This window comes from Juglans microcarpa x Juglans regia, chromosome 8D (genome assembly GCF_004785595.1).
Source record: "Juglans microcarpa x Juglans regia isolate MS1-56 chromosome 8D, Jm3101_v1.0, whole genome shotgun sequence".
In the NCBI taxonomy this organism is placed as follows: Eukaryota; Viridiplantae; Streptophyta; class Magnoliopsida; order Fagales; family Juglandaceae; genus Juglans; species Juglans microcarpa x Juglans regia.
The window spans coordinates 20,000,744-20,025,535 of NC_054608.1; the positions used below are offsets into that span (position 1 = coordinate 20,000,744).

The following is a 24,792-nucleotide window of genomic DNA, read 5'->3' on the forward strand; positions in this document are numbered from 1 at the left end:
TGGTTGATCTGTAGTTAAAACCAAAGAAATATGATCAGGCTTTTCAACCTTTTCTTCTATCCAATCTAACTGTTGTCCGATCGTATGAAAAGCAAGATTCACAAAATTATTTTGAGAAATAACCTTTTTTATTTTTTTGAGAATCTTGTCCTTCTCAAGATCTCTGAAAACAGTTTCTGAGATTTTGAAAGGCGAAGCATTAATGCTTGGAAAATGATACTCTCATCGTTCGTTTTTACCGTTAGATTTTTTTTTCCTTTTTACTTAATGATTAAAAAAGTATTTTTTAATAATATTATAATTTTTTAATTTTTTTAAAAAAAATATAAAAAAGTGTTAAAAAATATATGTAAAAAAGCTATTAAAAAAAAAAAAAAAAAAACACTCATCATGCCTAACGGTAGCTCTAGTGAGAATTGAGAGCGGTGGACGTGGCACCATCCTTAATGCTTATCACTTGCAGCTGAACGACTGGCTGTTCACGTGACTCGGAGATCACTGCTACAGAAAAGAACAGCAAAGAGCGAGTGCTCTTTGAATGCCACGTTGACTGAGATAAATTATAACGTGGCCTTTATTCGGAAGCCACACGATTCCGGCAGTTCCATACACAGACTATGGTCCTCTATATATATATATTCTCAATCGAAAGCTAATCGTAAATACAGATCTTTATAAAAGAAATTAAGGAAGAAATTAAGGTCATCCATATATATAAGATAAAGTGATGTCGGGTGCACAAGGAACGATGCCGCCGGAGTTGAAGACTCCGACGACGTACGAGTCGGTGCCGGGCGGAGAGAACAAGACGAAGACAGACCTACGTTCAAAGGAGGATCAGGGTATGATTCAGGTAGAGAAAGAGCAGGACAAGGTCGATGATGATAATATTGCTGGAAGAGTTGGCGCTGGCCCTGCCTTTGTTTTCGCTAAAGACCAGGAGAAGCAGGACCCCGGCGTTACTGGGACCGGCTAATTTTCCTGCCCCTCTCTCTCTCTCTCTCTCTCTCTCTCTCTATATATATATATATATATATGCTGTAAACTTGTGTTGTAATCTGCAGTACTATGGCTTGCATGCATGCATGCATTTTAGTGTTTCATGTAGAACCCTATATATAGATAGTGCTTTTTTAGTCTTATCCTTTTCATATTTGAATAAAATCCTTTCTTTTCTCGAAACAATATTTTGATTCAATGGATCAGGTCTCCTGCTCGCGCGGCAACAAACATATATAATTAAAGAATCAGTAGAATTTGAACCAAAACGAAAAGGTTTATAATAAGGAGATGTTGGGTGTAAATTGTAATCAAATAGTATACAAGACAACATAACTTCTATTAAAATAATAATTGAAATTGGTGTATCAAAATCATGGGTTGGGAGGAAAAATAGATGTACAAATTTTCTATCTCTGTAGTCGCGAAAGATCGGACACACATGATATTTTTGGGATTTGATTTGTAAGAATAATTTAAGAAGTAATTCTACATACAATTATGAAGTACGTAAACGTCACATACGTAATCGCTTTGAAAAAAAGTAGAGTTCACTATTAAAAAATTAATTTTTTTTCATACAGATCTCATATTCTATTGTGTAGTTACATAATTCACGGTTGCAAATATATTTTCTCATTATTTAAGACTATTTTTTTTTGTAAGAATATTCTTTAAATTGCAAATATAATTTTTTTTTTTTTTTTTTTATGAGATGAATGAGTGTATACTAAGGAATGGGTTTACATTTAATCGGTTAGATATCCAAACTGAATGAGTCTACAATTTGTTCTCTCTCCCTTTTTAGATAGATTTTTTCTAATCAGATAAGATCGTTGTAAGTAGCTTGATGTATCCAACTTCATGTGATGGGTATAAAACAAGCTGGGTCCAGACACGTAAAAAGAAAAGATTTTAAAAAATAAGTATGACTCAATTATATCAAGGAAGGAAAATAAGGGGATGATATATTTTTCAACTTCTAGAAATGGAAGTTTCCTTCGTCATGTTGAGAAATTTGAGAGATGAGAGGTAATGAGAGATTATAAAATTATTCATTAAAGTGGATTTTACCCTAAAATGATTCATATACGTAGGTTTTTACGTCGAATCATGTAAATTCGTGTATTTTTCTTTATTTATATTTTACATATTTATTTATTATTTTTTTCATAGATATTGAACGTTCGTCAGCACTCAAATTATAATCGTGGTTTTTTAATGTGCCATCGAGGGGCCTCAAACTACCATGATCATGGTTGAGATGACTCTCTCTTCCTTTTCGATTTATTGTGCAAATTTACACATTAACTCTCTTTCTTTCCGACTAATTGTGCAAATTTACACATGCTATGATTTGTAGAGTTGTAGACAATTATGTAATTATGAGTATACTTAGTCAGATATTTATTATATATATAGTTTACCATAAGAGTGAAATACAATCAAGAGGATCTAATGATGCCTAAATGGCTATATAACGTACCACTACATATACTTGACCATTGAAGTTCAAGTCTTCAGCTGAGCAATTACGGTGATGGGGCTCGATCTCGCCCTTTTTCTAATATGTACACAACTTGCATACACACTCCTCTCTTTTTCTTCAAATAATACTTAGCCTAAACACACCTTATTTTTCTGCCCTCCCTCTATCTCTATATATCTTTTTTCTTTCTTTTCCGCAATGTCTTCCCTCTCTTCTGTTATACATCCCCTTGCCTAATTGGTTGATTGGTATTTCAGGTATTATATAAAAGGTCTAATTAAAAAAAATGTAGAAATACAATTAGTATTGTTAACGATGTGTTTTACACACCGGGTATTGGACTTAGTCACTTGCAACACAAAGAAGATGATGAGCTCAGAGTGGAAGGGACACCTCCAATGCCTAAGTGCAAGAGAGCATGGATCTTAATTATGACCTAGTGTTTAGCATTTATACTGCCTATTGTGGGGTCTTCTGTATCCTGCAGCAGAGGTGCCTATCTTTCATGTGGGGCCTCCACGCCGTCGTCGTTGTTGTGGCGTGGCCTTCTTGAGTTACATCCTTGTGGTAGGTCGATGAGTACGACCACCTTCAGCGCACTTTGCCAAGGACAAGTGCAGCATCGCACACACTATCAGAGATAGGACACTTCATCGTGATCCCTATCTGCATCTCGTGGTAGTACATAAGGGTGGTATTGCCTTATCATTACATGCGTGTGCAGGGCAGTGTAAGAAATGCCGGCATTCCATCATTCCACGTCTACTTCCTTCTCTAGGGGCCCCATGCCTTTTTCCCCTTTCTCTAACTTTTGAGCCGACTTAACTTCAGTCCTTAGGCCTCATGGGTAAGCTGAGCCCATCCCATTAGGGATGTAAACACCCTTTCCAAGCATAATACGTTTGAGATTTGACACTACAAAAACCTAAAACTCAAGATAGAAAATGAAGTTTGGAAATAAGCCAAAACTTCCTGACCATAGAATGTAAAAGTCTAGAACATGACCAAATGATTGGTTTTTATTGGGTCATGTCAAACTAAGGATATCAAATCATCATTATTCTTATGTGGTATTTAACTATTTTCTAATTGATTTCTAATGAAAAGACCAATTCAATCATTATTGGATACAAAATGAATTGGGTCTAACCCATTGGAAGCCCATTGCGAAGACAAAGGAAGAGCACTGTCAACAATAGAATCAAGCTCAGGAAAGTAACACTCCTAAACGGGTACCAATAATCATGCTCCTGAAAGGGTAATGCCATAATAGAACACCTCAACCGCTATAGATATCCTATCAAGTATGTTATAAGGGGATTCTAAGTTGCTTATAGAGAGAAATAGTTCCCTCTCTAACTTAACCATCGGAGGCATCTCCCATTGGGTTCCCCAAAGCTCTTATTCTGGTTCCATGTTAGTAGAGTATGTGAAGAGCATCGTTGAAAATTGCATCAATAGTTTGGCGCCATCTATGAGATGGACAAATCGTCTGAATAAGAGGTTGCATGACCCAATAAAGGCGAATTTTGCACTAAGGAGGCACTTCACTGAATGGAGGGTTACAATAGGAAAGAAGGAATAGAGGTTTAGACCAAGAAAAAACCACACCAAAAATATCTAAGAAGATAAGTCTTTTATCGTTGTGAGGACTGCGTCAACGAAAGAGAGCAGACCACCATCTAGGAACATAAGGAAGGCGAAGAAGAGAGTTTATCCTTGCCCAGTGGAAGGCAAGAATGATCATTCTTCGGTTTGAAGGCTGAGCATTAGAGACTGGTTGAGAATCTATAGCCCTTGTTGATCCCCATAATAGAAATGATAGCATATCGACATGGATTTATGGTTAGGTTACCTCGAACCCCTAGTGACACAAATGCCATATGGGTAGTTATAGATCGGTTGACTAGGAGTGCCCACTTCTTATCGATCAACACTACGGACACTTTAAGTAAGTTTACTTGGTTGTACATAAAGGAGATAGTTAGGTTACACGGAGTACCTAAGACTATAGTGTTGGACTGAGACTCGAGATTCACGTCTCGTTTTTGGAAGAGCTTACAAAAACTAAGTTGAGGTTTAGTAGTGCTTATCACCCCTAAACCGATGGGCAGTCGAAAAGGACCATTCAGACTTTGGAAGACATGTTTGGGGGGTCATGCATTTTGGATTTTAAAGGATCCTGGGATAGTCATGTCCCACTCATAGAGTTTGCATACAACAATAGTTACCAGGCGACCATCGAGATGACACCATACGAGACATTGTATGGGAGGAGGTGTAGTTCGCCAATATGTTGGGATGAAGTAGTGGAAGCCAGAATGATTAGGCTAAAGATTGTCCATGAGATGACAGAGCAGGTCAAGCTCATCCCAGCCTGGTTGCGGCTCAGAGTAGGCAAAAAAGATTTAGGCTAAAAGGGATGTTAAGCCCAAGGTATGTTGGCCCATACCAAGTGATGGAGAGAAGGTAGGCCCAATAGTGTATCGAGTCACGTTGCCAATGGAATACAAAGGGATTCATGACGTATTCCACATTTCCTGGTTAAGAATAAGTTTTAAGGATCATCAACCCTAATTAATTAGTCCGGATCTAGTTCCATTGCAACCGAAACTTACTTATGTAGAAAGGCCAGTATGAATTGTAGATAGGAAGGAGCAGAGATTGTGTTCTAAGGTCATACCCTTACTAAAGGTGTAGTGGAGAGATGCAAGAAACAAGGAGTTCTATTTGAGAAAGCAAACAAGTCACGCAGGAACAGTTCCCATATTTATTCTAGTCATAATAAGTGCATTGTAACATTCAAGGCTAGGGCAAATCAGTCCAATCCAGAACCTGGGTAAGGCTATAAATAGGCCACTAGTTTACCCTTTTTAAGTCATAAGACTTAGAAGCATAGCTACGGTGCAAGAAAAGAGAACCTGATGGGAACCAAAGTGGACTTAAACTTAAAGATCCTTTGCAAGTTCTAAATAGACCAATTACAAGATCAAGAGCTAAGAAGATCAAGGAAGTAATACAAGGATTGGTGCAATCCACTTGGGATGAGTCTAGCAAGAGCCAAATATTCAATATGGGCTTGAAAGAAAGAGATCCAGTGATCATCTGCGTGATACAAGCTATGGAACAGTGCAACATAAATTAGGACCTATTATTATGATTATGTGATTGAAGGCCATGGACTTGTTTATTTCATTAAAGGGACTTATTTTATTAGTTATAGGAATTAGTCCAGAATAATTGGGTTTGAGGATGTTTGGCCCACATATATCTTATTTCTTATGAACTAAGGCTTTTGGGAAGACCCTGTATTTTGGCTAAGGGCTTATTTGGAAAGTTACTTTTTAGGAATTAGGGTTTAAAGAGGTACTGTAGCGAGTTACTGTAGCCGTGATACTATTCACTCAGGGGCATTTTTGAAAGATGGGGATTTATTGTGGCTAGGGTTTGATTAGGTTTTGCTTTAAATATTCTTTGTAGCCTCATTTTAATTAGTTTATAAAATTTGATGAATTTATTCATTGTAAGTTGAGTTTATCTCCTCTAGTTCTTGATTGAACTTTTGAATTTATCAAAGGTAAATCACAACATTTGTGGTGTTCCTCCTTGTAATCTGGGTTCTTGAGACAGGTTCTTCAATAGGTCTAGATTTTAATATAATCTAGATTCTTGAAACGAGTTCTCAACGAGTCTAGGCTCTCCATCCATTGACTTGATTTTGGCTTTCTTGGGTGAGCTTTCAAATTGATTGTGGGTTCAAGGGATTCCATTCATGCGGGTTTATATCAAAACTACATGGAGGGCAGTTGTACCACTCGAAATAATGTGATGGTTCTTGGAAGAAAGACATGAGGAAACGAGACTGGAGGTCGTATGACAACAAGCGGAGGAGGAGCATCGTTGAGACAAAGAGAGTTCTCAGAGGGCAGGGAACCTAATAGTAGAAATGCTAGAATATGATGGTGCAACTAAGGCACCTCGGGCTGAGAAACACGGTGGAAGCCGACGGAAGAGAGAGCTTGTGTCCTGAATGTAGACAATGAATATTAGTTGATGGATCGAGGGGAGGGGAGGGATGTGCTCCAGGCAGTGTCGATAGAGAATTCCCCACTTTGTGAGCCTCACTTGTCAGGTCAGATCAAGTTCACATCCTACGAATTTCGAGGACAAAATTCCTTGTAATGAGGGGAGGATGTGAGGACTGCGTCAGCGAAAGAGAGTAGACAAAGATGATCCTTTCTCAATTTAGGTGGAAAACAATGATCTTAGGAGCCTATACTTGCCGAGTAAAAGGCAAGGATAGGCTCCTAAGATCATCAAGGTCAAGATCACATCCTCATCGAATTTCGAGGATGGGTGATCTTTTTGGAACTTTACCTTCCGAGGACAAATGATATTTCATGGACAAATGATCTTTGCCTTCCACTTGGTTTCGCGATGATCCTTCCTCAGTTTGGGTGAAAAACGAGTTATCGATAGTGTGCAGACTGCAGCCAGTCCAACGAGAGGGCTGGCAAGCACTTGGGTGAGAACGAGCTTAAGAGGCTCCTAGTTCAAAAAGTCACCAAACATACAAAGGCGAAGAACGAGCTGAAGATGAGCAATGGTCAAGGACAAGACCTTTGCTGTCATGTACAAAATTTTCAGAACTACACAAAAAGACTAAGGAGGTGGCAGAGTCGTATGCAAAAGCCCGCTCAATTTTTACTCACTCTAGAGTAGACAGAAAGCCTTTGGGATCGTGACAAAAAAAAGTTTTTCATACTATGCTTGAAAATGTTTTTCATGACAAGTGCTTGTGAAGTATGCTTTATGAGAAAATGACAAATTTCATAAAATATGCTAAAATGGTAAAACATTACATGTCATATAAGCAAGTAATTAAATATCCAATGATATGTCACATGATGTTTCATACTCAAAATGATATTTATACATAAATCATAAATAAATTATCTAAGAATAAGTTAGAAACTAACTTACAAAATTTTCAAGTGCTAGGAAATTGGTGCGGCTGTAATAAGACTTATTCTAAATTAGGAGTTACACAACTAAGGAAAATGTTCATAATCAAAAGGTTCAAAATCAGTATTTTCAAAATTACCCTTATATTTTCCTCAAATTCCCACTTAGGCCCTAAATTTTTATTATTTGCAATTGAGCTCCAAAATTTATCAAATTTCACAAACTCTATATTTTCTATGTTCTAAAACCATTTATGCCTTTATTATTGCAAGAATTAATTCAAAAGTATTCCAAAATCGACCAACCTGTGGCATGCATCTTTGTAGGCCTATTTGTGATTTCAAGTCTATAACCTCTATGGATGCATGTGTGCTCAAATTTCATCAAGTGGCAACCATAAATATGATCTGAGGGACATGTTTATAGCTTAGATTCAGTTCGCACAAATTCATCCCAATACTTATGCATTGATTAAAACCAAATTATCACAAAACCATCAAATCGAGCATATGCATGATGTTTCTAGCTTTTCCTTGTTAAAGCGAGGTTTAAAACCTAAATAAATCATGTATTTTTTATTCTTATCCCAATCACAAGGCTTTTCTAAATGCTCATTACTCAAGCTGGGGAAAATTGAACTAAGACTTCATAAAATAAACTTCAATCATGTGAAAACCAAAACATGCTTGATGATCAACACAAGATATTGATTTCTAATCCTATCATGACATGCTATTTCCTCAAATTTAAACTCTCAATAAATCCCTCAAGAAATTAATAAAATATATAAGATCATATCAAGACATGTCATGGCTAAAATTACATCCCAAAACAATTTATACATGCTAAACTTCAAATCTGGCCGAAATGCAACACTTTGAGTAAAACCTTTTATAAATCAATCAAATCCCCATTATCATGCCATAAATCAAAGACTAACATGTTAATCTAAAACCCAACAAGAGATAAGTCAAGATTACTCACCAAAACATGGCTCTGATGCTCCAAGAACAAACTCACTTCAAGATCAAACTCTCAACCCAATCAGTTTCTCACTTTTCTCACACTAAGAGTGTATAGCTCTCAAGAACACCAAGAGAAAACTTGAGAGAGTTGTGTGCGGAAGTGAGGAGTGAAGATGGGTATTTATAGGGCTCAATGGAGGTTGAGAGGAGTTGGTTTGGCTTAAGGGGAGGCTTGTCAGTGGTGGAAGTGCGCGGTGGAGTGTTGAGAGAAATTGTTCTAGATTTTGTCATGCTTTGTCAGCTAAATAGTCATATAAAGCTTTATGATTTCATCAAGGTCAGGTGCTATAATGTGTCTAGAGGTCCAGGGTGCTGCATTGGTTCAGAAATTTGAATAAAAAAGAATCAAATAACAAGAAGGAAGTCATGAAGATGGCCGACGGTTTGGTTCTTCCCATGATGTCTAGTTTTTTTTATCACATCTTGTCCCATCTCCTTGGTCTGAATTGGGGTAATTATACCCATCATTTGAAGGATTTTCCAGGTGAGGAAGAGAGGAGGGATTGGCAGCCAAGTGATCATACTTGAGCAGAAAAATGGAAGGGATGAAATGGGTGATGGTTCAACCGAGTGGTTTCAAGTGTGCCTCTCTTTGAGCCAATCGGTCAGGCTGCCTTAGGGTGGTAATTGGACAAGCAAGCACTTGTGTGCTTTGAGGCCTTCCAAGGGACAAAATGACAAGGGTGGTGGCTTGCGAAGGGGGCTATTTTGGTGCAAAAAAATTCTTGAGGAGCCAAAGCTACTCGGGTTTGAAGCTAACTCACTGAATAGTTAGGTTTTTGGCTTGATCTATGGGACTTTTTTTGGCTCCTTTTTAGGCCTGATTTTTTATGATGTAATAATGGTTGAGAGGTGTAGAAAATCCTTTGAAAAATTACGGAAGAGGCATGGGTTTGGGGCTGGTTTGTTGAAGTGTTGCATGGTGATGCACCAAGGGTGCCAATCGGTGGTTTAGTTGGCATTGACATGCCTTTGGTTTATGTGACATGGGTTGGGTTAATCCTAACCTTCAAGAGTTGTCTAAGAGTGATGAAAAATAAGTGCAAAAGACAAGAATTTCATATTTTAAAAATTATGATAAAAAAAGGTTTCAAGAAACTATGCAAAAATCATGATGTTTGAGTTACTATTCATGGGTGAGATTAATAGTGATCTTAACTCAAGTTAAAAACTTAACCAAGGTTGAATTGAGAACCCTAGGGACATGTGGTTGAGTTGTGGAAGAAGGAAAACTAATGGTATGGTGTATGTGGGTCCCATTTGGAAGAATGAAATAAAATACAAAGCTTGGGCTTTTATAAGACCATATGAACAAGCCTTGGTTGTGGGCTTACCCATGAGTCTTATGTCCAGATCTATTGGGCCTATCCTTGGCCTCAATAACCCACTCGGTTGGGTCTTAGCTTTGTGTCTTTCTTCAATTGGGCCAAATCCTTGAATCTTATTAAGTTGGGCCTAATAACCTTATGGTTACTAGGTTGGGCCTAATATAAGAAAAACTAACAAGTTACGTCCATAGCCTTGTGTCCAACAAGTTGGGCTTGAGCCTTAGTCTCTCCTAAGCCTTTATAATAAAAAAGTTTGGGCCCTTAATAAATCAATCTCTTGGACCTTCCTAAATCCATTTAGTAATTAACCCAAATTACTTAGCCCATTTATATGGAAAACTTCCAATATGCCATGTGTCATTCCCTTGTTGGCCTCTTGGCAATCAAAATTAATAAAGCACTTAAAAAGGTTTTCTAAAGTTCTAATAATTCTACTAAACCCAAAGTATACAGTCCTTTTTGCCAACTCAAGTTCCGAAAATGTTCTTACTTTCAAATAGCCTAACTCCTAATTAACTAGGGTCATAGCTACTAAGGTTAAGGCCTAAGGGGTTTTTAAGTGGGGTGTTGCAAAGGTCGAGTCGCTAGACTTGTCGCAAACCAATAGGCAATGACAGTCCCTTGACTGTCTGACCATCATGCACATAAAAGTCGAGTCAGTGGACTCGCACCTGAACAATAGCACTAGTGCAACATCTTCTCCAGCAAATACAAAGTGTGTACACTTGTGCCACAACTACCTCGCACGAGTTACCTTCAGGAGCGAGTTGACGAGCTTGGCAACTGCTTGAGATGGACCTAGGGGGTAGACAGGCTCCCTGACCACTTATTATGGGTTACTACCAACAAACTCAAAGCCGAGTACCTTAACTCGCCACAAACTTTGGGCGGTAACAGTTCCTTGACTGCCCAACCCTCCCGTACTAAGATGAATCCCTTAACTCGCCACAAACTACGGGCAATGACAATCCCTTGATTGCTCGACCCTCACGTACAAAGTAGGGTCTTTTGATTCGCCGTGAACTTTGGGCAGTGACAGTCCCTTACCTGCCTATTACCTCGCACACAAATTTGAGTCCTTTGACTCCCTGCGAATAACTGTGGGCATCTGACGACACCGATCGAGGCACTACCGTGGGCTAAGGATGACTCTTTCTCTCATTTCGGCCCGTTATGCGATTTTTGGCATTAACAAATATAGTTACTATTAATGGAGACATGCCTCCATATCTATTGTTCGGGCTGAGTTGGTCATTCTTCCTCGGGTACCTCTACTAGATCTACCTTTGCATCAAAGTCTATGATTCCGATAAACGAAATCAAAGATAGGTTAAATAGTTATGACAAGACTACTAATAAGAGATAATGTACAAGATGATGATATGCACAATCTCATGTAAACAGAACCGTGAACACGTGTATTGTGCATGGCCAGGAATTACCCTCTAAACAAAACTCCCTAGAATGGGTTGCCTTTGAGAGCAAGTCGATGGGTTGAACAACTCACTAGAATGGACCTAGAGAGCCGATGTGCTCCCTGACCATCTAAGTGCAAGTTATGATGGACACACCCCCCCCAAACAACAAATTGCCTTAAAAGGCAAAAAATCAACTAGCGCCGACAAAAATAAAAACGATTGCTAAATACGAAAATATGCGCTCTTTGCTCACAATAAATAGTTACAAACGACCATCCAAACACTCAATTATTAGGAAAACGTTCACGCAAAGAAACTTCTCAAAATTTATATCTACAGACCATCTCTATAACGGTTGACTTAAAAATTCTCAATGTCTTCTTGTTGAACAAATCGATCTTAAGAATCGCGGGCATTTGTTGGGTATAAAATCAACATCCAAGAATCAAGCCCAGATATAAGGTCAAGAAGAGATAATGTAAGTTGACTCAAACACGTAAAAGGAAAAGGCTTCATAAGACAAGTATGACTCAATTACTCCAAGGTAGGGGTGACAATATGTAACACGACTCGTGAATCCAACACGAATACGTCACGAAATTAGCGAGTTTGGATTTAATGTTAATGGGTTCGGGTCAAAACGGGTTGACTTGATAAGACACAACTTATAAACGGGTCAATAACAGGTCAACCTGCTTAATACGAAATCAACCCATTTTGACCCGTTTAGAATTTATTTCAAAATTAACATTTTATTATTGTTAAGTTGTAATATTGATCTTTTTTAGTATGCCAATATTTTTATTGTTTTTATTGTTGGGATTATAATTTTAGATCTATACTCATATTTGTTATTTTATGGTTAGTAATATTGGTTTTATTATATGTTAAAATTTGAAAAATATTGATATATATTTTTTAAAATATTGTGGTTATTAATAAATATAGATTTTAACTTTTATGTGAAATTATATTAGTCAAGACAAATGAGTTATGCTTTTTAGTTCAACCCATTTAAATGAAACAAACAGGTTTAAATGAGTCGTATCATGTTAATATATTTCTAATTAATTATTAAACGGGTTAAAATGGATAACACGATACGATCCGTTATCTAAATAGGTTGGGTTAAAGTTTAGAAATTTGACACGTTTAACTTAATGGGTTGGGTTAGGATTGATTTATATAGTCGAATATTTATGACTTAATACGGCACGAAAATAGAATTTGCCACCCCTACTCCAAGGGAGGGAATTTCCTCAAATTTGGGGGCTCTACTACGCACAATGACTCCAAAATTCTCGTCTCTTCAGAAGGATGGTAACTTTTTCAATCTCCAAAATTTTCAATTTCCTCCATTATATTGAGAGATGAGTGATGCAATGAGAGATCGTAAAATCACTCATCATAGTAGGTCTTGTCATCAAATAACTATTCGATGTAAGTTTTTATACCGAACCACGTAAATTAAATTTTTATACCGAATCACGTAAATTCGTATATCTCTCTTTATTTATATTTTATGTATTATTTATTGTGAGCTTTCCAGGCTGTTGTACAAATTTATGCTTTAATATTTTGTTTTGAAGTTTGTAAAAATTATAATGATTAGATAATAATTAAATGAAAATCTTAAAAATTAAAAATTAAAAAATATTTTGTTTTGAAAATATTTAAGAAGAAAATTACCAGAAATTTGGAACGTTCGCATCTCGTTACCCAAACAAGGCCGTCCGTAGGATCCGTAGTGTGTCCTTTACAATCTGGGTGATGACGAGTCTGAAGAGAGCTTCTCATATTATATAGTCATGACAACATCTAATGAGTTCCCTTCCAAGAGTTGAATGACCCATAGCTCTCTCCACCTCACGGAGACTAGCATTTCACTCCATAGCTTTGCAAATTGCTACTGCTGCAAAACTCTCAAACCAATCCTCAATCCAACTCCAATCCCAGCAATTGCAATGATAGATCTTCCACAATAACAGTAAGATCTCTGCCTGTGCCGCTTCCACGACCTCAATGAGGCGATGAAACTCTCGACTCTGTTCATCCGAACACCCGCCTCCTCTCCAGAGCTGCAATGTTTCAGCCATCTCAAAACTACTGTTTCCAATCAAGTCATTTCCATCCTCCATGAGGTTAGCCCAATGGAACCCGCCTTGGAACGCCTAGTCCCCTCTCTCTCATCCAACATCGTCTCCTACGTCATCCAACAACACCGGGACCCGCAGCAGGGTTTTCGATTCTTCATCTGGGCAACGCAGAAAAAACGTCTCCGTAGCCGGGCCTCTGATAATCTTGTCATTGACATGCTTGTCAGGGATAAACATGGGTTTGACTTGTACTGGAAAACTCTCCAAGACCTCAAAAAATTTCGGATACCGATCACTTCCAATGCTTTTACTGTGTTGATTGCAGGATATGCGAAGATGGGAATGGCAGAAAAGGCCGTCGAAGCCTTCTCGACAATGAAAGATTACGACTGTAAGCCTGACGTGTTTACCTACAATTGTATATTGAATGTTATGGTTCGAAAGGGGGTGTTTTTGTTAGCGTTAGCAATATATAATAATATGTTGAAGTCAAATTGTACTACGGATTCGGCTACCTACGGCATCTTGATGAATGGACTTTTCAAAACTGGCAAGACCCGGGATGCACTCAATCTGTTTGACGAAATGATCCAGAGGGGTATCCTGCCCAACAAGAGAACCTATACTATTAGTATATCAGGATTGTGTCAGGCAGAGAGGCCCAGTGAGGCACATCGACTGTTCAATATGATGAGAGAGAGTGGGCGCCCCGATGATATTACTCACAATGCTTTGCTTAATGGATTCTGTAAATTAGGTAGGATTGATGAAGCTTATGCACTTTTGCGAACCTTCGAGAGGGATGGGTATGCACTTAGACTCAATGGGTACAGTTCTTTGATTGATGGTTTGTTTAGAGCTAAGAGAGATAACGAAGCACATGCGTGGTTCAGAAAATTGCTCAAGGAGGATGTAAAGCCGGATTTGGTTTTGTACTCTATAATGATTCGGGGGTTATCTGATGGAGGCAAGGTTCAGGAGGCTTTGAAATTGTTGGCTGAGATGACTCAGAGGGATTTGGTTCCTGATACTTATTGTTACAATGCTGTGATTAAAGGGTTTTGTGATATGGGTCTTCTGGATGAGGCTCAGTCCCTCCAACTTGAGATTTCAAAGCAGGATTGCTTTCCTAATGCCTGTACTTACACCATTCTTATTTGTGGTATGTGTAGAAATGGGCTGGTCAAGGAGGCACAACTGATGTTTAATGAGATGGAGAAACTTGGTTGTGTTCCTTCTGTTGTGACCTTCAATGCTCTTATTGATGGACTTTGTAAGGCCGGCCAGCTTGAGGAAGCTCATCTTTTGTTCTACAGGATGGAGATAGGGAGAAATCCTTCTATATTTCTTCGGCTCTCTCAAGGTTCCAATCCAGTTCTTGATAGTGCCAGCCTCCAAAAAATGGTAGATCAACTGTGTGATTCAGGATTAATTCTTAAGGCCTACAGACTTCTCATGCGTCTTGCTGATAGTAGTGGGGCCATGCCCAATATTACAAGTTACAATGTTCTGATCAATGGTTTTTGCAAGACTGGGAACATCAATGGTGCTTTCAAGCTCTTCAAGGACCTGCAACTGAAAGGGTTATCTCCTGATTCCGTTACATATGGAACACTTATAGATGGGCTTCAAAGGGTTGACAGAGAAGAGGATGCATTTGGGGTCTTCCATCAAATGGAGAAGAATGGGATTACACCTAGCTTTTCAGTTTATAAATCACTTATGACCTGGTCAAACAGGAAAGGGAAGGTTTCATTAGCTTTTAGTCTTTGGTTAAAGTATCTGAGAAACCTTCCAGGCACGGAAGAGGAAGCCATCAGAGCAGTGGAGGAATATTTTGAGAAAGGAGTAGTGGAAAAGGCAATCCGAGGCATACTTGAAATGGATTTTAAAATGCACAATTTTGAGTCGAGTCCATATACCATTTTGCTCATTGGATTTTGTGAGGTAAGAAAAATGAACGAAGCTATGACAATATTTTCAATTCTCAAGGAGTACAAGGTCATTATCACTGCCCCAAGTTGTGCAAAGTTGATTCATGGTCTATGCCAGGAAGGGAATCTGGACCTGGCTATAAATGTGTTCCTATATACCTTAGAGAGTGGTTTCATGATGTCACCACGACCTGTTAACGAGCTGCTAAAATGCTTACTTCGTTCCCGATATAAGAAGCATGTCGCAAGCCTTGTAAGTAGAATGAAGTCTTTTGGATATGATTTGGATGTCCATCTTTACCCATCTACAAAGTTTCTTCTTCTTGGTAGTGGTAGCTGGAACACAAGGGACACGGAAAATGTTTCCCCTGGATGATTGCTGCCTATGGTGGATGACTTGCAGTCAGGGACAGACTCTTCTGGTACAATATTCTTTAGCTGAACTTCATTGGGACAGCTGTTGTAAAACAATAGGTTTGATTAAAATGGACACCAAATCCCCTCCCCGAGATTTATTTTATTTTTTTTATTTTTACCAGACTGCTTGTGTAGGTTCATGGGGGTGGAATTGGTTTGTTAATAAGTAAAAAGGTGTACTTCTGAGGAAGTCGATGACATTGATAATTTCCTATGAATACTAATAACTTTTTTGTAATGCATACCTGAACTTTTTGTAACATTACTGACTTGAAACAGCAGGATGAAATTCATTTTATGAAGAATTAGAAGCTGTTTCCACAATTCATTATGTGGTTTATTCAGCATGGTTCTCTTTTACCTCTTTAGTTTTTATTTATTTATTTATTTTTATTATTATTATTACTTTTTTTTTTTTTTATATCGGAGAACCTCTCCAAGGCACGGTCCTTTAGACCTACCTCTGCAAAGTAAATTCTGGTTCCATGCATTGCACTCTCGAAAATTTTCTTATACAAAACTGGTTAAATCGCTAGCTTTTCACGAGAGTGTGGCCCAAAGAATTGTTTGCACCCATGACTTTTTACCTGGATATGGTATTATATTTATAAATTTCTTTAAACAAACCTATATTTATTTGAAGTTTCAGGACCAGTTTGCTTGATTCCAGGAACCAGCAGATCTCTGCTGCACGTCATCGCAATTTCTTTCAATTATCAAACAGGATGCCACATCAAATTCTCCCTCCAAAAATTAGGTCTAGTTTGAATACTGAGAATGGTATTCTGAAAATACTTTATTATTATTTATTATTTTATTATTATTTTTTACCTACTATTCTCTACTATTCAATATTCTATTATTATTTTTTTTATTATTTTTTTACTATTATTCACAGAATACCTGAGAATACTTCATTGTCCAAACGCAGCTTAAATATGTGAAAAGTAATAATAAAATAATAAATAGTATCGAGATATTCTCAGAATACTTTTCTAAATTCTCACACAAAATATAATAAATAATTTAACTTTTTCAAATCTAAAAATAATAATAATATTAAAAAATAATATTATAATAATATTTAATTCAACTCATCTAAAACTATCTCATCTCATCTCATCTCACTATTCAACCGAATCCAAAAAGTTTATAACTAACACCTGTGGTTTGGATCAAATTTAAAAATGGTTCCTCTATCGATCTCTTGACGAAAAACATCGATAGCAATAAGAGAAGAACACGTGGAATTTGTACATCTAGTCAGCATTTTAAAGTTTTAAAATGTAGAGCTAACATGCCACGTAAGCATGAACAGTGAAATTATATGAACAAAATTATAAAAAAAAAAAAAAAAAAAGCCTCAATGAAATAGCATAAATAAAGTTACCAATTAAAGTTACAAAAACTAAAAAAAAAAATAACTAAATTAAAAAAGATTAATAAAATACAAACTTTAGATGAAAATTCTTTTAAACACATAAAAGTTAAAAATCATAAACTACTTTTTTAAAGGATAACTAAAATATTACAATAAAAAAAAACTAGATAAAACATGAAAATAAATTAAGATAATAATTCAAAAGCATAAAGATATTAAAAAGTAAAGTATTAAAATAAGAAAAAGAAAAATATGTAAAATAAAGGCGCATGGCCGACCCAAAACCGAAAAGGTTTTAATAATATTTCTTAGGGGTATAAAAAAAACTCGAAAAATTAGTCTAGACCGGTTTGAACCGGTCTAGTTTTAGACCAATCCAGTTCGGAACTAGTTTTTGTAAGGAGAAAATAGGCCAGAACAGGTTTGGTTCCGGTTCTAGGCTTTTTAGCCCGGACTGGACTAGTTCCATATAATATGTATTTTAAATTATCTTTTTAATATTATATATAATTTTATATATAATATATAATACTATAAAATATAATTATATATAAAATAATATTATTATAATTTATAAAATAAAATTTTAATCTTAAACATAAAAATTTAATTGATCATATGCTTTAAACATAATATATATATAAATATATATATATTAATAATATTTTATCACAAGAACCACTTAAATTGAGAAAAAATACTTAAAAATAAAATTAATAAATCATAAAATTGATAAATAATAAATTAATTTAAAAATAAACTAAACTCATAAAACTTTAAACTGAAATTGATAAATCAGACCAATATTTTTTTTATCACTTAAAATCAGCTTAAAATTGAAAAACAATCCTAAATATCAAAAGATTTGAATTTATATACCAAATTTGTAAATAAGATCACTAAAATATTATTTACCAAAAAAGAAGAAAATCACTCAAATATTATTACCAAATTTGTATGGCCTAATAAATTTTTTATAAGTATATTAGTAAATTAGTAATACTAATATACATTAGTATTTAATGTATATTAATTACAATTTACAATTTATGGCCTAATACTAATAGTCTAATAATATATTACTATTAGTAATATACTTTAAGTCTATATATAAATTACTATATAAATCACTATCATATGAAATAATGATATAGTAATAATAAATTACTAACACTATTAGTATTAGTATACTAATACTATCACTATCAATGATATAGTCAATGATATAGTTATAATAAATTAAACTCACTATAACAAATACTGATGTATAGTTATTCTAATCACTATAACTAATACTAATATTTATATTAATATAAATACTCTAATATAGTAATATAGACTATAGTTATACTTATACTAATATAGTTATACTAAATCACTTATTCACTATAACTAATATTACAAATATATAGTTATATTGATAGTATAATACTAATACTATTATATAGTTATATTAATCATTATAACTAAATCACTATAACTATATATATTTTAGTATCAATGTATTATTATATTCCTTAATGTATGACTATATAGTCTATATATAGTATTAATATCACTATATGTGATAGTAACGCTAAAATAATATAATATATAGTACTAGTATATATTAATATATTATGAGACTTGTAAGTATAAGTTTATAATAATATGGTTAACTTAATATGTTATTATTAATAGCACTAAAGCTATATAGAGTATTAGTGTGTATAATATAAATATCATAGTATAATATACTATAAATTTTAGTGTGTATACAGTATAGATATGTCTCATGTATGTATATTTAGTATATTAAATACGTATATATTTATATAGGTATTAAAAAAAAAGCCCAATGAGCCAGAAAGCCTAGTGGACTCAAAAAGCCCATCTGCCCAGCAGCCGAAACAACATCTTTTCCTCTCCAATAAATCCTAAAATCAGCCCCAGGCCCCAGTCAAGTCCCCTCAGTTCTCTTCCAGGAGTGTAATCAATTCGGTTTGATCTGATTTTAGATAAAATTTAAGATTAAATCAATATACACTAATTTTATATTTTTCAAAATCGATTACGCACCGATTATCCTCCTAAACTGATACCTCCAATTTTATCAGTTTTTGATCTGGTTCGGTCCGATTTTCTAGTTTAAATAATTGCAAATTTTTCATAAAAAAATCTGTTTATAAAAAAAAACTGCTTTAAAAAATCTGTTACCATTTACAAAAATCTACTTTATAAAAAAAATTTGCTATGTAAAAAAAATTCTGCTTTAAATATTTGCTTTATAAAAAAAAATCTGCTATGTAAAACAAATTCTGCTATAAAAATTCTGCCATGTATAAAAAACTCTGCTATAAAACAAAATATTATACAAAAAGTCTGCAATAAAAAGAAATTTATTTATGATGTTAATTACTAATTTGTCACTAACTTAGAATATGTCAATGTACTAATACTATATGCTATTCATTATGAAACATATAATATATATTATATATTATATAATAATACATTGATACTAAATTATTACTAATACTATATACTATATTTATAGTGATATTAATACTAACACATTAAGTTAACTATACTATTATACATATATTATGCAATAACTCTTATAATATATTAATATATACTAATATTATTTATTATACTATTATAGTGTTACTACTACATATAGTATATATATAGATATATATATATATATATATTATAATGATATAGTGATACTAATACTATATAATATATTAATAATGATATTAATACTATATAATAATATATGGTCATAGTGATAATTATATAATATCTTATATATAATTATAATATATATTATTATATATTATATAATAAAAAATATTATATATAATATTAAAAAAATAATTTAAATATATATTATCGTGAACTAGTCCGATCGAATTCTATTTTCAGTTAAAATTTACACCCATATTCCCTTCCTTCCTGCCTCACTAGTCACTCACGCAGCCGTTGGCCCATTGCACATAGACCCTCACCTCTCGCCGTCGCACCGCTTCACACAGACCCATACTCTCGTCGTCGCACCTCCCCTCACCTCTCGCACCAATCGCCGTCGCACACAAACCCTCTCATAGCCATGCATTTCTCACGGACCCACGGTACTTTCTCTTCCTCTCTCCTGCATTTCTCTCCCTCATCAGTCATCACATGGGCCACGATTATTTATGATTTTTTTGTTGTTGTAATGTAACTTTGTATTTACTATTTAGTATTTACATAGTCATTACTCATTAATCTGCTACTTTGCTTGTTCATTTTAATTTTTGTTAATGATTCTTGAATTTATTTTCATTGTCTGTGACTGTGACTATGTTTGGTTGGTGAGAAAGCGTTAGAAATATGACTTTGAGTCTGTGACAATGTTTGCATTGTTTGGTCCAACCTTGTAAACAATGTATGATTGGATTAATGCTATATACTAATCTTTCTGCCCCTTTGTAACAAAATGAAATTATTTAATTACCATCTGTTAATTTATTTAAAAATGGGGTGTCATGACTGTTTTTTGTGAATAAGGTTCAGCCATTAAATATGCTCGTAGGGACCCCAATTCCAAATATCTGTTTTTTGTGAATCATCACTGGACTGTTGTTTGATTATGCATTGTTATAGCTCAATTTCACTGGACCCCAATTTCTAATTCCATATGCACTTCTAAATCAGTTATTGGATTTTTTTAGTAAATCAGACTTTTGTAATAGTAACAGATTTTTTATAAATAGATTTTTATTTTTTATTTTTATTTTTATTTATTTTTTTATTTATTATTATTTTTTTTTTACAAATTTGCATTTTATTAAAATAGGAAAACTGGACCGAACTAGACCTAAACCGGTAAAACCGGAAGTACTGGTTTAGGAGGGTAATCAGTGTGTAATCGGTTTTCGAAAATGTAAAACCGGTACATACCGGTTCAGTCTTAAATTTATTCAAAACCGGACTAGTTACACCCATAATATTTCGAAATGTATCGTATCGATCCAACCCAACGCAATTATCTACCTACATTGTCTGAATCACCCAAAAGAAATCTAATTAAAATAAAAATAAATATAAAAATAAAATCGGAAGTCTGTCGGGTTAGAAATTCGACTGGACCTTTTTGGTTCATAAATATTTCTTCTAACTCAAACTAAATTCAAGTTGAGTCGAAAGTAGATTTTGGCCCGTTCAGGTTGGGTGAACAGTCTTAACAATTAGGAGTAACAATATATGACACGACCTATGAAATCAACATGAATATGACACAAAATTATTGAATTTGAGTGTGATATTAATGAGGTCAAAATAGGTTGACTCGATAAGACATTATTAATAAAAGGGTCAATCACAGATCAACTCCCAAAACCCACAATCAACCCTTAGAACATAAATAAATTATATTTTTAAATTCCATAATTGTTTAATTTTATATGCTTTTACTATTGTTGAAAAGTAATATTAGTATTAGTATTTGACTACTAAATATCTCAAACTATTAAACTTTTTTGTAATATGTAATGTCATTTTATGGAAATATTAAATTTCTTTTATATATGATTGATTTGGATATTGATCATAAAATATTTTTGTTATCATAAATCCATTTGTAATTGTAAATGATTTATATAATTATTTTCATATTATAAATGAAATTATTTTAATTAGTTCAAAATAAATATACAGGTTAGTTCAATATATTTACATGAAAACGGGTTAAACGAGTCGTATTTAGGTTAATCCAATAAAACTTAAGTGCCGTTTAGAGGATATCACCAAATGATCCATAGATATCAAAGATGTTCAAAAAATCAGAGATCAAACCCTGCCCTAGCAAAAAAAAAAAAAAAAAAAAACAGAGAAATATCAAACCCTACAAATGCCAAGTTCCGTAGAATATATCTAAGGGTCAATCCCAAAACCCATGGAACTATATAATATAAAATTAAAAAAAGGAAATAAGAATATATATTAAATATAGTTACGTGCAAACTACAGGTCCACAATACACTGCAAGGGAAAAAAAAAGTCAAAACTATATTAATACTCCCACCACTATTATTACCACCGATGGAAAATTGACTACTTTCCTCCTCTGACCATTTTTCTCTTCTTCAATTTTCACTACTCAACAAAAGGGTATATATGTATATATTTATATAGCTTATACCTACGACAAGGAGTGGGCCGTGGAGTGTGGAGGTGGATGCTGTGGCGGAGCAACACAAGTTGCAACAAAACGGACCATGGGCGTGAAGTGTGGTTATGACATCGGCTGCTGCAAGATGTTGACATTTTTTAATAGATTGTTTTTGTTAGTATGATTTTTTTATATAACCGTTGCGTTCCTTCAAACCTTATTTTGTTGAGGAGGGATTACACCGAATCATTTTCTTATGTTGAAAAAGATTTATTCATTTATTTTCGACATCTAAAATTTCAAAGTGAATAACCGACTAATAAAAAAATTTCAACATTTGCTTTTAAAGGCTATGGAGAAAGCTAGCCGTTTGTATCTTTTTTGGGTTCCTAGAATCTAGGAGGAGAGCACATTTGAAAAAAATAAACTAATGTATAGTATTTTGAAAAAAAGAATTGGCTTTAAGAAATAGAGTATTGGGGTGTACGTAGGGTAAGAAAAATCTTGAAGTTTTTTTTTGTCTATAGTGAGAAGCTAAAAAAAAAATGTAGTGTTTAGAGATTATTGAGAATTTTCCAGACAAGAGAGATGTGTTATTTTTAGAGAAGTTTTGGGCTCAATCACTTGTACAAAGTTAGTTCAAATTATATGATGATCAATTGAGTTGTTGTATCTTGGAGGAGACAAATCAAGAGGAGATCTATTGCACCCTCTTATTTGAAACTTTACATACCGCAGAGGGATTGGATCTCCATAAAGAGAACGGGATTTTAGTGCTTCAGTCCAAACTGATTTTATTTGCATTTTTTATTTCATTGTAATTGTTATTTTATTACTGCGTATTTCCTAACAATTTTAAGGAGATTCATATGGAGCTTACAAATGAAAAATCCACAGAAAGTGTTGGAGACCTCAACAAGCCATTCTGCTTCAAGGGAGTCCATTTCAAGATATGGAAGTGCAATGTGCTCTTCTATCTAAGCCTTCTCAATGTCTCCTATGTTCTCACTACAAAAAATCCTAATACGATCACTATCGAGAACAGAACTGAAGCATGAGTGAAAGCTCATGAAGAAAAAATTGAAAAATATACAAAAGATGAGTATAATTATCGATGTTACCTTTTGAATTGTCTTGCAGATCAATTTTTTTATTTCTACAATACTACTTACTTCTCTGCAAAGAAAATTTGGAAAGTCTTACAGAATAAATATGGCATGGAAGAAGTTGGAGCAAAGAAATATGCGGTAAGTCGCTTCTTTTGATATCAACTGGTAGATGGAAAGTCCGTTGCAGAGCAAGTGCAAGATTCCCAAATGGTTATAGCAGAAGTTCGATCCGATGGCATCAAAATTGGAGACAATCTAACTGTTTGTGGCATCATTGACAAGCTACCACCTTTATTGAGGGAGTTTCAAAATTTGATATGCCACAAACAAAAGGAGACATCGTTAGAGACCTTAATTACGCGTGTTTGGGTAAAGAGGAAGCTAGAGGCCAAGATATTTTGATGGTTCAAAATGAAAATGAGACTTCCATAACGAAGGTAAATTTAATTTCTAAAAATGGTGGCTTTGCCCAAAGGTCAGATTTCAAGCGATAGTCATTTGAAGCCGCAAAGAAAAAATTTCAAAAAATTTAGTAGAAGATACCGGATTGAAATGGAGATGAAGGAAACTCAACAAACAAACAAAGAAATGAAAAATTAGAGTTCACCACCCAAGAAATAACACCAAAGGGATATAGAATATCACCACCCAAAGGATTAAAATAAGGGATATAGAACTAAAAGAATTCACCACTCTAAGGATTATACCAAAGAGATATAGAATTACAAGAAGGAGAATTCTCTCTTCTCACAAAACCAAATGTTGATTCAATTCATAAACTCCAGTCTACTCTACACTTAAAAACATAAATACTTATAGAAGCTTAGAACAACCATCTAAGCATAGGATTGAAAATAATCTAAAGACAAACATGCTAGATTCGTGGGAAAGTAGTCAAGGGGACCAAGCATGCCATTAAATGTCAAGTAGGAAGAAAATGTGATCCTGAAATTTCGGGCGGCCCCAACCACTCCAGTTAAAATGCTCATATCTCCATGTGTGCACCTCCAAGTAGATTGAAACTTGTCTGGTTGGAAATATGACGTCTTGAACTTCAATTTAGACATAAAAAAGTCTTAAAATAGATATATATTGGGCCGGTTATGATGGACTAAAAACCCAATCGGTTGTTGCATCAGGATGACTTCCATTTAGGCTTCAACCTTGCTTACTTGACATGATGTTATGTGACACTTGTTGGACATACTCATGTCAGGCTCCCCCGGTTGCTGAGGACTTGCTCTCAAGTCCACGATTTCTTCATTTTCTTCATAGGGAGATAAGTCACTCACATTGAAAGTTACAGATATACCATAATCTCCATAGAGTTCAATCTTGTAAGCATTTTTCCCAATGCATTGAAGTACCTTAAATGGACCATCAGCTTGTGGTAGAAGTTTAGACCGACGTTTCGCGGGAAAAGGCTCATTTCGAAGATGAATCCATACCAGATCTCCTTCCTTGAAAGCTGCAGGCTTTCTATGTTTATTTGTT

General features: G+C 34.6%; 2 protein-coding genes across 2 annotated transcripts; both read left to right on the forward strand.

Annotated features, from left to right (window-relative positions):
• The first annotated feature begins 654 nt into the window (after positions 1–654).
• Positions 655–1,110, forward strand: LOC121243003. Its single transcript, XM_041141048.1, has one exon. The coding sequence runs from the start codon at positions 728–730 to the stop codon at positions 974–976; it is 249 nt and encodes an 82-aa protein (XP_040996982.1). The 5' UTR covers positions 655–727; the 3' UTR covers positions 977–1,110.
• An 11,938-nt stretch (positions 1,111–13,048) lies between these two features.
• Positions 13,049–16,015, forward strand: LOC121243532 (pentatricopeptide repeat-containing protein At1g79540). The gene has a single exon (XM_041141660.1). The coding sequence runs from the start codon at positions 13,255–13,257 to the stop codon at positions 15,628–15,630; it is 2,376 nt and encodes a 791-aa protein (XP_040997594.1). The 5' UTR covers positions 13,049–13,254; the 3' UTR covers positions 15,631–16,015.
• Positions 16,016–24,792: the final 8,777 nt, after the last annotated feature.